This window comes from Phaethon aethereus (genome assembly GCF_964289735.1).
Source record: "Phaethon aethereus genome assembly, chromosome: 2".
NCBI classification, from domain to species: Eukaryota; Metazoa; Chordata; class Aves; order Phaethontiformes; family Phaethontidae; genus Phaethon; species Phaethon aethereus.
In genome coordinates, this window is record NC_138582.1 from 145,122,853 (window position 1) to 145,140,038 (window position 17,186).

At 37.1% G+C, this 17,186-nt stretch overlaps 1 protein-coding gene across 3 annotated transcripts in view; it reads right to left on the reverse strand.

Annotated features, from left to right (window-relative positions):
* Positions 1 to 17,186, reverse strand: part of VPS50 (VPS50 subunit of EARP/GARPII complex) — a gene marked incomplete at its 3' end in the record, with an annotated part of 93,252 nt that overhangs the window by 48,651 nt on the left and 27,415 nt on the right. For all 3 annotated transcript variants that reach the window (XM_082014717.1, XM_082014716.1, XM_082014715.1), the window contains 4 exons: positions 16,317 to 16,359; positions 14,597 to 14,695; positions 11,533 to 11,673; positions 6,827 to 6,962 (listed from right to left, as the gene is read on the reverse strand). In XM_082014717.1, the coding sequence (XP_081870843.1) occupies positions 6,827 to 6,962; positions 11,533 to 11,673; positions 14,597 to 14,695; positions 16,317 to 16,359 (419 nt within the window). The remainder of the gene's footprint in view (positions 1 to 6,826; positions 6,963 to 11,532; positions 11,674 to 14,596; positions 14,696 to 16,316; positions 16,360 to 17,186) is intronic.

A 17,186-nucleotide genomic window follows, 5' to 3' on the forward strand; every position in this document is an offset into this window, starting at 1 on the left:
ATGAACTGGCAGGGAAGACGACCGGCCTGGCTGAACAGGGAGCTTTTGCTGGGACTCAGGAAAAAAAGGAGAGTTTACCACCTTTGGAAGAAGGGGCAGGCAACTCAAGAAGAGTACAAGGATCTCGTTAGGTCATGCAGAGAGAACAATAGAAAGGCAAAAACCCAGCTAGAACTCCATCTAGCCACAGTCATAAGGGATAACAAGAAATGTTTTTACAAATATATTAACAACAAGAAGAGAGCCAAGGAGAATGTCCATCCTTTATTGGATGCAGGGCGGGACCACTGTCACCAAGGATGAGGGAAAGGCTGAGGTTCTTAATGCCTTCTTTGCCTCAGTCTTCAATAGCCAGACCAAGTATCCTCAGAGTATTCAGCTCCCTAAGTTGGGAAGCTGGGAAGACGGGGAGGGAGAACAGAAAAAACACCCCATAATCCAGCAGGAAACAGTTAAGGACCTGCTATGTCACCTGGACACCCACAAGTCTATGGACCTGATGGAATCCACCCAAAAGTACTGAGGGAGTTGGCGGAAGAGCTTGCCAAGCCACTCTCCCATCATTTATCAGCAGTCCTGCTTAACAGGGGAGTTCCCAGACAACTGGAGGCTTCCCAACTGGATGCCCATCTACAAGAAAGGCCAGAAGGAGGATCTCAGGAACTACAGGCCTATCAGCCTGACCTCAGTACCAGGGAAGATCATGGAGCGGTTCATCTTGAGGGCGCTCACAGGGCATGTGCAGGACAACCAAGGGATCAGGCCCAGCCAGCATGGGCTCATGAAAGGCAGGTCCTGCTTGACCAACCTGATCTCCTTCTACAACCAGGTGACATGCCTAGTGGATGGGGGAAAGGCTGTGGATGTTGTCTACCTGGACTTTAGTAAAACCTCCCCACAGTGTCCCCACAGTATTTTCCTGGAGAAACTGGTGGCTCATGGCTTAGACAGGTTTACTCTTCACTAGGTAAAGAACTGGCTGGACGGATGAGCCCAGAGAGTTCTGGTAGATGGAGTTAAATCCAGTTGGCGGCCGGTCACAAGCGGTGTTCCCCAGGGCTCAGTTTTGGGGCCGGGGTTGTTCAGTATCTTTATCGATGATCTGGATGAGGGGGATCAAGTGCTACCTCAGTAAGTTTGCAGATGACACCAAGTTGGGTGGGAGTGCTGATCTGCTGGAGGGTAGGAGGGCTCTGCAGAGGGATCTGGACAGGCTGGATCGATGGGCCAAGGTTAATTGTGTGACGTTTAACAAGGCCAAGTGCTAGGTCCTGCACTTCGGTCACAACAACCCCATGCAACACTACAGGCTTGGGGAGGAGTGGCTGCAAAACTGCCTGGTGGAAAAGGACCTGGGGGTGCTGGTTGACAGCCGCTGAATATGAGCTGGCAGTGTGCCCAGGTGGCCAAGAAGGCCAACAGCGTCCTGGCCTGTATCAGGAATAGTGTGGCCAGCAGGAGTAAGGAAGTGATTGTGCCCCTGTACTCAGCCCTGGTGAGGCCACACCTCGAATACTGTGTTCAGTTTTGGGCCCCTCACTACAAGAAGGACATTAAGGTGCTGCAGCACATCCAGAGAAGGTCCACGAAGCTGGTGAGGGATCTGGAGCACAAGTCTTATGAGCAGCAGCTGAGGGAACTGGGGTTGTTCAGTCAGGAGAAGAAAAGGCTGAGGGGAGACCGTATCATTCTCTACAACTACCTGAAAGTGGGTTGCGGTGAGGCGGGTGTTGGTCTCTTCTCCCAGGTAACTAGCAATAGGACAAGAGGAAATAGCCTCACGTTGTGCAAGGGGAGGTTTTTAGCACTTATCAGTGTCTCATACAGACAGTCTGGCCTAGGATTGGGAGTAAGTAAAAGAACGTGATATGCATCTTCCTCCTCCCCATCAACCATCTGTTTTCTGCTTTGAACTTTTTCAGAGTATGTTTCTCAGAATAAGAACTATTTCACATACATTTCCCATGTAAATAAAAATATAACTTATTCTAAATATATATCATATATTACATATTATATGAATGCTTATATAATAGATAAGCATAATAGGAACAACAAAAATATGAAGCCTTCAACACCGGTAGCTCCATTTAAATTAAGCAAATGTGGGTAATATGGTTACTGAGAAGGATGCCGGCCTTCCTTAGTTTCTTTCAAGTGGACCTATTTGGTGTGTCAGGACGTGTTATTAAATTATGATCTTTATCAAACACTGAGGGAGCTTAATCTGCAAGCTAGGGATTACCATGGTGAACATATGAACACCAACAAAAAGAATCTTCAAGCCAGTGAAGTTAAAATCAGTCTGCCCATGAGGCTAGACCTCAAGAATACAGAATCAGTACAATACTATATGCAGCCAGAATGTAAAAGCTCTGGTACTTTCAATTTAATAACTCCTCCTCACAATTAAAAACATAATAAAATATATTCTGGAATTTGGTCTTAGAAATAGATATTAACTTCTTCCAAGGCTGCAAAGCTGTTTTCAACTCTTTCCTGTTTAAAGTCATTGAGACTGCTTTTGCAGGTAGACTGAGAATTTACCCTAATTACCTCAAAATAAGATGATAAAAGCCTCCTTAATGTGAAAATAAGACTCAGACGTAATTCCATACTGTATCTACTGTTGCAGGGCATGCAAAGAAAATCTTCCTCATGAAAGAAAAATCAGAAAATAAATATTAGCCACTGTATATGAAAATTATAATTTAGTAACTGTAGCTAATATACTCCTCTTCTCTTGAAAACAATAATACTGACAAATGCATTCTCAAAAGTGATTTATCATGGAAGATTAAACAAAATATAAACAGAAAGAATAACCCAACTAGAGAAACACTAAGTGGATTTATCCTTTCTCTGACTATACGACTGAACAAAACCAGCTATCATAGTCACGGTATGCTCTTAAGAAGTATCTGCAACCTCCTCTCTTCTATACTTCTGCAGTGTGAAGCCAAGCCTAAACAAGTCAGTAACTTTGACCTATTCTCAAGATTAAGACCATAGTCCTTCTCCTCACAAAATGCCGTTTATGAAGGAATGGTTGGACAAAGAGTCATATGGATGCCATTGTTCAATAAAAATCCATGCAATATTCTCTCTGGCAATCTCCCGGTGCTCCTGGTTTATGGCCAGTTATGCTAAAAGGTCTTGTCTCCAGTCTTTTAATGAACTGTCCTGCAGCTAATTTCACACATGCAAACATATGAAGTTAGGATAATTTCCTTGAATATCAAGGATCGGTCAAAGGTCCACAAGCATTTACACTTCTTGTTTTTAAGAATTTGGAACAGGTAGCAGAATACATAAATACTCATAATTTCACATAAAAATAAGAATCAGAAGCATCCAGGAGTTATTCTTCTAGATGCCCAATTTAAATTTTCAGGTTTCTCAGTATTTCTCCAAAATTCATAAAGACAGCCTTCAGTCATAACAAAAGGTTTTTGTTTAATCCTTGCTAGGCAGAGGAGAAAAAAAAAAAACAACCAAACAAAAAAAACAACACACAAACCATCAATCAAGTCACTGTCCTCTAGCTTCCTTCTCTGAATATCAAGCAGGTCTTGCACAGAATTTATGCATTATTATAGATGGAACGTTTTGAAAATTAAAATGGTTGAAATAAAATTTACATCTTAACATCATTTTCTTCTTGCTTTTCATTGAGTCTATTACAGCTATTACAGTTGTTACCAACTTTTACAACTAGGATTACACTTGTGAAATCAGGAGTTTAAATGCTATAGTGATCATTTTACTGCTAAATTGCAGTTCTTCTGTTAAATTAGTGTCTCAGGAGTACATGTGAATTACGACAATGTCACAGTAAATTTTATGGTATGTGAAAATCCAGCTGAACCAGACAGGGCCTCACACAAACCAATGCGACTTTTAAGTTCCTTTTGCTTTGAGCAGGGAAAGCAAAATGAAAACTCTTTTTTTCTTTGATTCTATATTACAAACACAAACAATGCTTTGACCATGACCAACAGTGCAATGGAAAATTTTCCAGTAAGCAGTTTATTTTCAGGGATGAAAACCCATATCACAGTATTTTGCTGTTTAGTATACTAACAATAAAAATCACAGATTAAGTAGCAGTTCATTAAATGTGACATAGAATTCATTTCATGTTATGGAGTTAATAATTTTAGTTCACTAATTTTATCTCCAATATGATTAAACAATTCCTACATACAAACACTTAATTCCATCTTCCCAACAGTTTATTAGAGCAATTAGTTAAGTGTTATTACTGATGAGTCACACAACTATCAATACCATACATTTCACTATGATTTACTGCTACTCTTGTAACACCTCAGCAAACTAAAACTCATTAGTATTTCCTATTTCATGAAAGGTACTAAAATACGTCTCATACTTTAAAAATTTTTAAGATTGCATTTATATATAATTATCCGTTTCCATTTAGTTTATTCCAAGTAAGAGTTTTTTCAATTTATCTTAAAAAAAGTGGTCCCCAAAGGCCAGTCCACACTATAACTCAAAGAACAACAGCAAATTCTGAACTCAGTCCTAGGGAAAAAAATAAAAAAGCCTCAATCTTAAAGAGTGTCTCCTATGTTCCAAACAAAAAACAAACCTGTTGTGAAAGTATTTTCTATTCCACTTTGCTCTTCAGTCTCAAATTAGACTAATTTTCAGAACACAAATAAGCATGATATTTAACGATATAAAGCAGACAAAACTCTTTCCTCAGAAATGCAGAAGGGCAATTATTTACAAGTTATGCACAGTACATTTTAAATTCTGTAACAGGCATTACTAATCACAAATACATGAGACATGATCTAGATCAAGTTCAACCTCCTTTTCATAATCCATGCAGGACTTCTTTTGGATAAGCTTCACTATTAAAATAGAAAGAACTATGTAATTCATGTCTTCTAAGTCCAGCTTCTCACTTCTACAGCAGGGTTTGTGCCCTAAAACCACGAGTCCCTTAACCCATTTAAGGTATTTTGTAAGACTGCTGACATTAACTGCCACAATGAGAGAAAAGTATTGGGGCAGCTTTGAGTGCTCAAAATTATGAAAGCCAGATACACATACAAGAGTTAAGACTGCTCCTTCTATTGCTCCTGTCTATGGGGTTTAATTGAGGGAACATTTATCATAATCTCCTGAACTGCCTCCATGGTTCCTTCTGACATATCTTCCCTTCCTACAGGTATTTTACTCTTTGGCTTTATCACATATCACAGCTATTAAATCAATAAATATGAAATGAGACTTCCACGTACAGTTTTAATAATTACAGCATAAGCAATGACTTTTAGAAAAAACAGACATTTGGTAGATATTTATAGTCCCTCTGAAACTAAATTATACTTGTGAAATTCCCTTTTTTGTGCTTTATCATTGCTGAGGTATTTGAAAAAGTGATTCAATAGCTCAGATATATTCTAGTCGTACATTACAGCTAAGCTACAACATCTCCAGAAACTTAAAAACTGAGTGATGGAAGATTTAGTGGATTAGTAGTAAACATACCAAACCACTCTGGCATGCATTTAAAAAGCAATGCATTTAAAATTACTCATGTGACTGAATATACCACCTCATTAAGCCTAATGGTTCCTTTAAAAACTTTTGCAGTGCAATTTTCTTTCTTCAGGATCTCACAAGTAACCATACAATATAGGAAGGACACTCCAAAGAAAAATTTTCATTAAGTTTTTAAAGTTAGAGTAGGAAGACAATGTTAAGTAGCATAAATTTCATCCTTTAAGACTTAAAATCTGTAATAAATCTGACTTTTAAAAAAAATTATGGACTTCAAATACATTGTAGGAAGCACAGTGTTCCAAGATGTGTTCCTTTACTTCTATTTCCAATTTTTTTCCTTTCTTCTTATAATCTAATGCAAAAGATACAAGTTTTATGCAAATCAGGCAAGAAGGAATAACTTCAGCAGCAATCCCACAGTCCTTGTGCGTTGACAGAAGCCTCATTTTCAGTAAGAAAAAAGCAATCTTATCTGATTCAAATAAATAGGAGTTTTGCATAAATCTTAATACTGTAAATTTCACATTCTGCCCTCTGTCAAACACAAGCATCTTGGGTTAGTGGGGAAATAAAAGTCTGTCTTCAGACATTGTATATTAATTTAGAATACATCCAGAAAAAATGTACTCAGGAGGACTTAGACAAAGGTTTTGTGCTTCTGTCCTAAAAACCACAAACTGGAACAACAATAAAAGAAAACCAAAATTATACTTTAAGATTAAAAGTTTGCCTTTCCCTGTAAGGGTATCAAGGAAATTGTGACCTTATCTTATGATGGATTCACTAGTACAGATGATATACAATGTTCAGGAAATTGGATATCCTGAAAAACATGACAGATGTACAAGAGATTCATTCTTTATCGATTCAGTCACCTTTCCTAGTACACAATCCAGTATCTCAATCAACTATGCTTAATAGGCAGTGAAAATTTCAACATTGATAAAAAATCTGAAATTTCACATTATTCCTATAATAAAGGGAAAAATCCTCAGATTTTGTAGTCACCTAACACAGCTGACTTCCAACTCAACAATAAGCACTATTTAAAATAAAACTGTTTATATCTGTAATAAAGGCACATACACATATTCATCAAAAAATGAACCTTATACTGAAGACAACAATAATCCAGTGAGTATTTAAGTCCTTACTGCACACTATAAGCAATAATGCTGAAGGCAGAGTCAAGACCACAAAGATACCAACAAACAAATTAGCAACTTAAGCATAAGAAAAGTTATTTCCAAATAGCCTAAGTTTTGTTTCCACAACAGTTTCTTACCAGAAGACACAGCTGCAGCCTCATCTTGGTCATGATTCTCATGCCACTGCATCGTTCGGTAGTAACTGAGCATGACTTCCCAGAGGGCTTTGCAGAGATCAGCAAGGCATGGAATGTAGCTGTCTGATGTAATATGCTACAGAAAAACAAAATAATATTATGAAACTTATTGTGAAACTTAACAATTGTGTTCATTTTTTGCAGAGGCAAAGCAAACCATACAAAGCCCTCCATATTCAGACAGCTGAGGTGCTTGATGTATATCAGTTTCCTTTTCAAAAGCATTTGAGCGCTGACAAATGCCTGATTTTAGTAAACTAATCAAATGTTGTCTAAAAGTGAAAACTTTATTTATTAGCGTCTTTTTTTTCCCCCTCAGTTGGCCCATATATAACCACCTCTTATATTTATGGAGCAGCAAGGTAGATACTGAAGTAAAGCCATACAGTCTAATGGTCAGCACATCTCACCATCAAAGAGGAATGCAGCCAACCCCGTGACATGCAGACACTATGTCAGTTCTATGACACAGATACTTTTACTTCAGTCGTACATAGAAGCCATCTTGGCTGATGCCCAACTGGACTGAATGCTATATAAAAAGTTGTTTAAAACAAACAAACAGTCTTAGATGGCAGCTGTCCTACCTCCCCGATCCACCCTGCTCCAAAGTGCCATTTTGATTTGAGATATTCATTAGGTGAAGAGTATCAATTTTATCAGAAAGATAGATACACAGTAGAAACATCTAAGATGAGACTGTCAGGTAAAGGAATGAATTTGAGAAAGGGTCTTGCTGGGTAAAGAAAAGACTGTAAAATATATTGGTTATCTGAGTGGCAATGGTAAGTCGCCCTCATCTCACTTGCTGTGAAGAAGTACAGTCTCACAGCTTGTAAGTCCAGCTGCACAAATGTGATTTCAATTACATTATTATTTAAAGGTCCTCAGAGAAGTTTGGAAATTAGCACTTCAAACTAACACTGCTGTAGAAAACATTTCATACTTTCCCATTGCTACTTCAGTGCTCACAGTACACTTCCACAAGGCTGGCTAGCATGTAGGTACTGCATGCTAACTCAAAAATGTATATCCAAGATGATATAAATGCTTTGGCATTACAGTTACAACAAAAGCCTTCAAAAATACTAACAGCTTCTGCAACAGTGGTGTCAACATAACCACCAAAATAATCAACCATAGATTCTACAGAGAGCAAACCCTTAATCAAAGCAATCAATTCCCTCTGACTTGCATCCTCATCCACTGATGTAACTATGGCTTTCTAAACACTGAGTGTCCTTCCTGAGCAATGAGCTGCAACAAAACCTTGATAAGCTCGAATATTAAATTTGTTAGATAATAAATATTAGACCAGACAGGTTTCTTCACAAATGCAGATGCATCACTTATGCCCCTCCTATTTTTCAGCTTCTAAGTAAAAAAAAATTATAAGCTAAATGTCTTCACTTTCTATTTAATCATGTTCTCTTGCTTTGTAAGCTTAAATAATGCTCCTTGCAGTAGCACATAACGCCCAAGCCATATTCTCCTACAGTTTGCTTATGATTAAGGACTCACAAAAACTGTTTGTTAGCATTAATAGATGTCACTAGCAAAAGTATCTGGAGGCCTCATATTAATCACTACAACTTTTCAGTTTGCTTGGGTTTTTTTTAAATGAATTATTATTCTGGTTTTGTTCCCTATCAAACCAGCTATATCTCAAAAATATAAATTAGGCATTCTGAACACACCAACAAAAAAAGAAAAAGTCAAGTTCTTGGTGCATAAAAAAAGTAACAATTGAGAATACTACTTTTTTTCTAAAACACCCTTTAATTGGAGAATTGATATACATTACTGACTGCATTACTGAGACACTTTAATCTCACATACTATAGAACTTTGCTAACAATGGAACAAAATAGGGTATAAGTTTATAATTTAAAAAATAAGTTGCCCTGCCATTCAACAGCTGTTTCAGCAGTTTTCTCTGCCTACTCATCAGAAAACATTACTCTTACAGCTACTAAAAGCCCTGAAATGCAGTAAAACCTAAACTTTGACAGATCACTATATATGAAGACATACTGGCTTCCAGGTGGCCAGGAAGAAAGGATCACTTACTAAATACCAAGATAATTCCATTTAGAGCAAGGAAAAAGACAACTTAATTTCTTTGAACTTATGCTAGAATAAAGAAAAAACAGAATTTGAAGATGAAGGAGCCAAACTCTCCCCTGCTCCAGTAGTATTCAAAAGGAGAACAGATGTAAGAGTTAGAGCATGAGATATCACTAGGAAAAGAAGTCCTCAACAAGGAAATAGTGACTCAGAGTGCACAGGCACATAACTTACATAAATAGCCAAGAATTACTGAAAGCATTAGTCTTTAAAAACCCCACATTACTATAAAATCCACTCTGACTTCCAGAAAAGAAACAAACAAAAAAATTAAAACAAAGAAAAAAAACCCACCATAGTCCCCCACTACCCATATAAAATGAAAATGAGCTAAATGAGTTCATTTAGAAAGATTTTTAGAAACACACAATGGGAGAACTACCCGAAGAGAAAGACTTTCATTTTTTTGATTACCATTGTTTAATTAGAGTAAGCACTCCATAACCACTTACACGTTAAGAGCATCCTGGCCTAACAGTGTAGACAGGTTAAAGAGGGTTCTCACTGGAACCAGACATGGAGAAAGAAGGCTCATATTTCAGTCTTAAACAATTTATTCCCTGACAACTGAAAGCAAGAAATGAAAATCTGTAGATATTTTTCCTACAGGAAGTTAGAAATGGAATTGCTATGGAAGTCCAGCTTATTCAGCACTTTGATTTTCACAAATGCACTGCAACAGGTACAACCAACACTGAACAGCGGGTTTGTAACAGAGACCAAAATTTCCCATCTGCAGCCTACCCCTAAATACCTAATTATTACTGAGAGAGTAATGAAAAATAAAAAAAATCACTAAATTTCAAGGAAATTACTGCAGCATTCATAGTACCTGGTACTCCTAAAGTTTAGGTACCTTCCTTTATATAGACTGCCAGATTCCAGCAGTCTCACATAACGAAAGCAGCATTTCATGAGGGTTCTGCAGAAGGAAAACCACATAGAAATAATGAGGTAATAATTTTGTAACCACACAGTTAAAGCCACTGTCTTTCTGTGTATTACAAAATGTGATAGTTCCAGTGATCTGAAAGATCCTTCTGCACTGTCAGGGGTAAGGACTAACAGCAGCACACAATCTGTATTTCAGAAGATGACAGGAGGAGCTCAGTAGTACTGTTTTTAAATGGAAATAAATGGGCTTAGTATCATAAATGTTAGCAAAGAATGAGAAATAATACTGTAGGGCATACACAAACATAACAGAAAAAAACTCCAAAGAAAAGTGCATTAGAAACTGAGAAATGAAAACAAAAACACCCTCTGAATACTTAAAGCAGAAGTACAACAGGCCTGCAGTCTGGAGAAGAGAGATCAAGGTTTACTGGCTTTCTTCAACTACAATTCATCTCAAAGTGCAATTGCAACCTCTCTGGAATCTTACTCATTCTGTTCATTAACACTTATGTAATTTACTCCCAATAAATTAATTTTTCATAACCCACTTTTGCTCATATGAAGGCTCTTAGATTATGTAAGCCTTTTAAGTCAAAGGGGCACCTCTTCACAATGAAATTGTTTTCAATGCAGATGTGTTGTTTACTAGTTGAAGCTACACAATCCCAGGAGATCTGAGAAGTGAAAGAGCAGAAAGTCAATCAGAATATAAAAACTTTAATTTCCTTGTGACTGAACTTTGATTCAGTAAATTGCAACTGATGGGGTGGGTCCTTGAGTTGAAGAAGTATGATGAGGGCTTAGTCTGTGACCGAAACAAATGAAGAACATTCAAGAGAGAAACCTAATTTCAAGTTTTAAATCAATGTTACAACCACCTAAAATATCTCCCTCTCTCTCCACACTGAGTTTAAGAAACTTTCTCAGGCTATAACAATGAGATCACAAGTGAAAGAATCAGAGAGTGAACCAAAAATACTACTCAAAATACAGTAACTCATGCTAGTAACATTAAAAAAATAAACAAAATATATACATGTAAGAAACTGCATCTAAAAACTATACTAGAGGAAAATACACTGTTATGCCCAGTCCATGATCTGCCTATCATCAGGCTTTTGCAGCTCAGTATCACAGTTGTCCCTTATCTTGATAGCAAAAGTGCAATGAATCTGATACAAAGTTAGGAGTAATGGGAAGATTCCAATTTAGTTTACACCTTTACTAGAATCTTTACTGAAATGCAATATTACAGAAATTGTGAACACTGATGCAACACACTGAAATAAAGTTCAAATCTAATAGTGATTCTAGTAACTAGCATATTACACTAAAGACATAGGAGTCTTGAAATCTCGATCTACTGTTTGTATCCTATGATTTACTACTTCACATTTATTTAGATGGTCTGTATACTAACTCCAAAGTGCTAAGATTTAGTGCAATCAAAATCAGCATTAAGTTGTAAATAACCAATCTCTAAATTAGCCTATGAGTTGTATTAAGAAACTATAGTAGCTGCAGGATTATTTTAATAACTGAGTTCCTACTTACATAAGGTACACTTACAACAGTGGAAAAATTCAGATTAAGAAATATACATATATGCAAGAATTACATACTGTACAGAGATCTTTGTACTGTAACTTCTGAAACTTGGTGTCTGTGTTTCCTGCACACAGCTCCACATATCCAAGGACTACTTGAAACACAGTGTTGTGAATGGCCTGAGTGAAGTGCATATGTAACTGGTCCATTGCTGTCTGAAACAAAAGCAGTAACATAAAGTCAAATAGTAAAATTCAATTCGTCACACGCCATCGTCTTTTAATGTAAGTCTTTTTCAGTACTGAACGTGGGAGATCGTAAGCATGGTCTCCTATCTTTGTTTCAAAAATACCTAACATAGGATTTGGCAATATTACAATATGGTAACATAAAAGATTTCAGGTATTACCAGTAAAATCAGTTTCCCTGCCATCTTCCCTCTATAAAACAACAGGTTTTTGACATTATCACTAGTAAATTTTAATTTCACATGTATATATTTAATTATAGAATTTACTCATTCATTCATTTATCCCCCCAATCATTGACAAATGTGTCAAAAAGAAATTAGTTGAGATCAGTGTTATTTTTCCAGCTGGAAACACTTCCAACTAAAATAAAAATATTTCCTTTGCAGTTAATAAAACTGAAATCACAATTATAGCGTCTTCAATCCATCCACTTGCCAAACAGAGTTCTTCCTTGAAGAATATAAAGTAGGATTAAGTGTTACAGAAAGGCATGCAGATCACATCAATAAATTTCTTACAAAAACCCTCTTTCTAATAAAACCAAAATATGACATTTGTCTAACAAAACTTAGTTTTTTCAGAAAAAAAGATACCAGTACATGTACTAAACACTGATGACTACATAACATACAAGTTTTGCCATAACTATGCCTGAGTTTCAGGCCAGGCTGTTTCTCTGATCCTTTGTTAATAAACTGTACATAACACTAGTTTCAGATGCTGAATTTTCTCACTGTTTCAAGATATGCTCATAATCAGTATATATAGTATATAAGAACTGATTTAAAAAATTATTTGATATGCCAGAATGAAGTTATCAGTTCGTGCAGATTGGAAAATGGGCAGTTTTGCTACTTGCTATTTGACATTCTTACCTACTGACAAGAGCCAAGAACTCAATTGTTCCCATAATAAATGAACAAGCAATTCTGCTTCAATCCTATCGCAAATAACCGATCTTCTGCAGCTAGTCCTAACTTGAATTAGTCAAAGAAAACAGAATAACAAATGGAAACATGAAAAGTACTGAAGCCAGTGAAGGTTCTTGTCATTTTGCTTAATGAGGAGGGGTCAAAATGGGAGATATTGCAATAGTTATGCAACTAAATTCTTTTCTGGACAAGTTCAAAATACACACTTTAATAGCAATAAAAAGAATGTCAAAACCATGTCACTTTATCATGAGAGCAGAGCAGGCAAAACCATGCAGTAACAAATAATACTTCTGTTTTGTTCAGAAACTTCATTCCTCCCCAACAAAAAGCCTGCCTTTCTCAACATATCATGCACTAGACTCCGGAGCAGTGACTGCACGATATCTACTTTTGTCCAGTACATAAAGAAATTGCATACAATGCACTAACAAAGGAAAAGTCTAATTACCCTGATTTTAAGATGCAGTCTTTAAGCACTCCAGAAATTCTGCATATTGTCAAAGATGAGAAGAGAAATCCGTTTCTACCATATTGCAGAGCTACACTGTTATCACAGTCAAACCACAGAACAAGAACTCTACTTTGCTAGAAAGGTTCTAATTAGAAAGAAACAAAAATCAAACAAAAATTTAAAAACAACCCCCAATAAAGGCATTTTAATGTCAGCCATGCTTCTGAGTACTGGGAAACAGCATTTTAAACAACACAAGCGTAATAAAGAACAAATGGGGTTCTTGTCCTGCCTCCATCAGGGGACAGGCATTTTGACGTGTTCTTTAGGAGCTAAAACTTCCTGGCGGAATCTCTTCTCTAAGCAAAACATCATTGCTGCACTGGCATCACCATGTTTAGCCTCACTATGTTATAAACACCCATCACTGATGAAAGACGCCTCCAGGACTTTCTCCTCCCCTTAGCCCCCTTTTCGTCACAGGAGGTTGTTACTAGCTCCCACACTTCATATCTGCTTCAGAAGAAAACGGGTTCACTGCCTTCCCAGAGAAAACACCCTAAGCCTCAAGACAGCGTACCAACAGAAGAGAGCCACATCCTATTGCAGAGTTTAGACCTACTCCTATTTACAAACAACAGGCTCCAGGCACACAGAGATGTAACCTTCAGGACATGTCCACAGTACAGGTTTGACATGCCTTGTGTCATATTTTGTTGTGAAAAAAAAAAAAAAAAAAAAAAAAAAAAATCATCACAGAATTACAGAATCATTAAGATTGAAAAACACCTTCGAGATCATCAAGTCCAGCCATCAACCCCACACCACCATACCCACCAAGCCATGTCCACCCGTTTTTTGAACACTTCCAATGATGGCGTCTCCACCACCTCCCTGGGCAGCCTGTTCCAATGCCTGACCACTCTCTCCATAAAGACATTTTTCCTAGTATCCTACTAGTATCCTAGTATCTAAACCTCCCCTGGTGCAACTTGAGGCCATTTCCTCTTGTCCTATCACTAGTTACTTGGGAGAAGAGACCAATGGCCACCTCGCCACAACCCCCTTTCAGGTAGTTGCAGAGAGCGATAAGGTCTCCCCTCAAATATTTCCTCACACCTTCATTCCTGTCACATTCAAGCACAACATAAAATGGGAATGCACACATAAAAGGTACAGGTTGTGCACAACTCAGTAAGAGGGACATGGCTAAGAAAAATAGTACTCACATGCCCAAATACAATTAATAATGTAAATAGCATTATACATAGAGCTGAAATATGCAAATGTTACAGTTATACCATGTCCAAAAAGCTGCATGTTACTGTACTACACAGTTTACTTTTAGCAATTACTGTTAAATTCTCTGAGCATTACAAAAGCCTTTGTATACTCAGCAAGATTCATCAGCATTAGATAAACAAATTTCTGTCCCAGCACTCAAAGCTTCATGCTGTTACAGCACTGTTCTTTGTGACTTACTCAGAAGATGAATACTAACCTGTGTTTTTCCAAGCAGCCTGTAAGCCTGCTGAACCTTTGTATAATGACTGATATCAAAGTTCTTGCATATTTTGGAGAGCGCTACGTCCAGTTGTTCCTATATAAATGAAGGAAAAAAATGTGTTAAACACTCAATAGAAACAGGCCAAGTAATACATTACTTAACAGTAAGTCAGGAAAAAGTGCTTGTTTAAACAATCTAGTAACTATGCTTGTACAATAACCAAGACTGTACATTACTGGACTATTTTGAGGTGCTCAAATGTTACTTCTTGCAGCTTTCAGTACTTCAGACTGAAATTTCCATCAGCCAAACAGTTCCACTGTTTCCAAGAACAAGCACAGTAAAAAGTACACCACTTCACTGAAGTCAAATTCAAAGTGATGTTTACTTTGAGAAGGTCTAGCACCACAATAAGGGAGAGCTGGGATTTCTATACTTGGTCTACTCCCACTCCTAAGAAAAACACAGATCTGGGGAAAAAGAAATGAAAATGATCCACAGGTGTTTCAGCCCAAGCAATTCAATTATAGACTTCTTAACCCTCTGACTGCCATCTATTAAATGGAATTAACACTGTCTCACTTAAAAGTTTATTGTGAACACAGTACTATACCAGCCCAATGATCAGTACCATAGAAGAAAAGAAAGCACACACACACACACAATTACTGGTTCTGCCATCAGAGATGTGTCTGAGCATACTGAACAGCTTTGCAATAAATGAAGTTCTTCTATGATGTGCACTAAAGGAAAAAACCTAAAATAGGATCATATACTTAATGACTAACTAATAAGGCTTCTAAGAATTTACCCATGTAGTTCAATAACATAATTCTCAGACACTGCAATAGATTTAGAGATACACAGCCTAACTCTAGTTATTTTCAATCAACAATGCAAGAAAACAGGAATCAGTAACATATCATAACATGCACATCTAGCGGATATTTTCTCTCCTTGCTAGTCACTAAAGCCATTTAAATTTTTATTATTTAAGGATGTTGCAATGTAGTCTTGCTCTCCAATAGGAGATGGTTGATTAGTTCCTATGTACTTTAACTTACTCCACTGGAAAATTTTCATTAATTACTTCATTAGCCACAAATATTTATGGCTTTTAATCCTAGAGATTGGGGGGGGGGGGGGGATATGTGCTGCTGGGTTTGAGGGGTGTTTTATTTTGTTGTGTTTTTTTAAGCAGATCAGTATTTTCTTTAAGCACAAAAAAGGAGAGTAGAATACAACCAAACACTGCATTTTTCCTAGGCAAAATGGTAAAAGGACAAATAAACTAAAGATGGAGAACCTCTTTAAAGGCTTACTCAGCAATTTGAATTTCAGCCATATAGTGATTTAAAGTAGTCTAAAGAATTCACAGCACTTCATGGACTGAAAACCACCACGGCATCTTCACCATACAGGGAGCATACCTTTGCTCCAGTACTTCAAATGTTACATGCCTATATTATTTGACTGTTTTGCCGCTTAAAGTGGGCACAATTAGTGAGCTGGGCTCATAACTTTGGTAACATATCACAGAGCGCTTGACTGCAGCACAAAAGGCTACATGAATAGCAATGACTACAGCATTCCAAAGACAGTATTTGAAAGACATGTGCACGTTCTGTAATTGCTAATAACATTGCACTAGAAAGCTCTAGTACCTAGAGGTTAAATACTAACTTATAATAAACATCAAGATACTAATTCTTACCTCTATTTGTTCCAAGGTGTCTTGCAGTTTTGAATTCAACTCACTATTAACGAAAAAAAATGTTTAAAAGTCAAGCTACTGATCATATTAACATTTCACACCAAGTTTCTTGTTTCCAAAAAAACATATTTGCCTACCACTGAGACACAGTATAGTAATTTACCATAAATCATTAACCTGCTCTTACTGTGTCAGACTAGCATCATCACACTACTGTTACTGCTGAAAGTTACTTATTGCAGGCATTTACAGTATTCCTAACACTTCAAATTAAAGTATCTGTTGCAGCAGCACGTTATCCTAGGTTTACAATGCAATAGCGTTAAGGCGGTCCACACAAGACCCCATCCTGCTAGGATTTAGCCAAGCATTCAAAGACACTCCCAATCCCGAAGAAACTCGTGCTCTAAATGTTTTGATGTGGTACGCTGGTCTGCAGCAGAACATAACCAGAGAAGTCACGGCTATCAAGCCTTTGCTAACTATGGTACAATAACTTTTACTTGTTGCTCAGGAACCCCTTACAGAAACACTACAGGGAAAAAAGAACTTAAGCTTACACAACTCTCACAAAACATCTCTGAGCTATATTTGGTATAGAAAGATTAACAAAAATAGCTACCATAACAGAAACTATTTAGGACAAAGAAAGGCACAACTGCTGCTTTCCAACAATCAGCTTTAAAAATTTCAGAACATCAGCACAAAAAAAAAAAAGACACAAAATATGCCTACTATGTTTTGGTTTGGAAGAGTCCAAGTAACAAAGAGATAGGCAGGATATTCTCTTCAGCATGGAAAGCACAGAGTTTTCATGGGATAATCACCATACCTGATTTTAGACAGTTTTCTTCTGTGCTCTGAATCTTC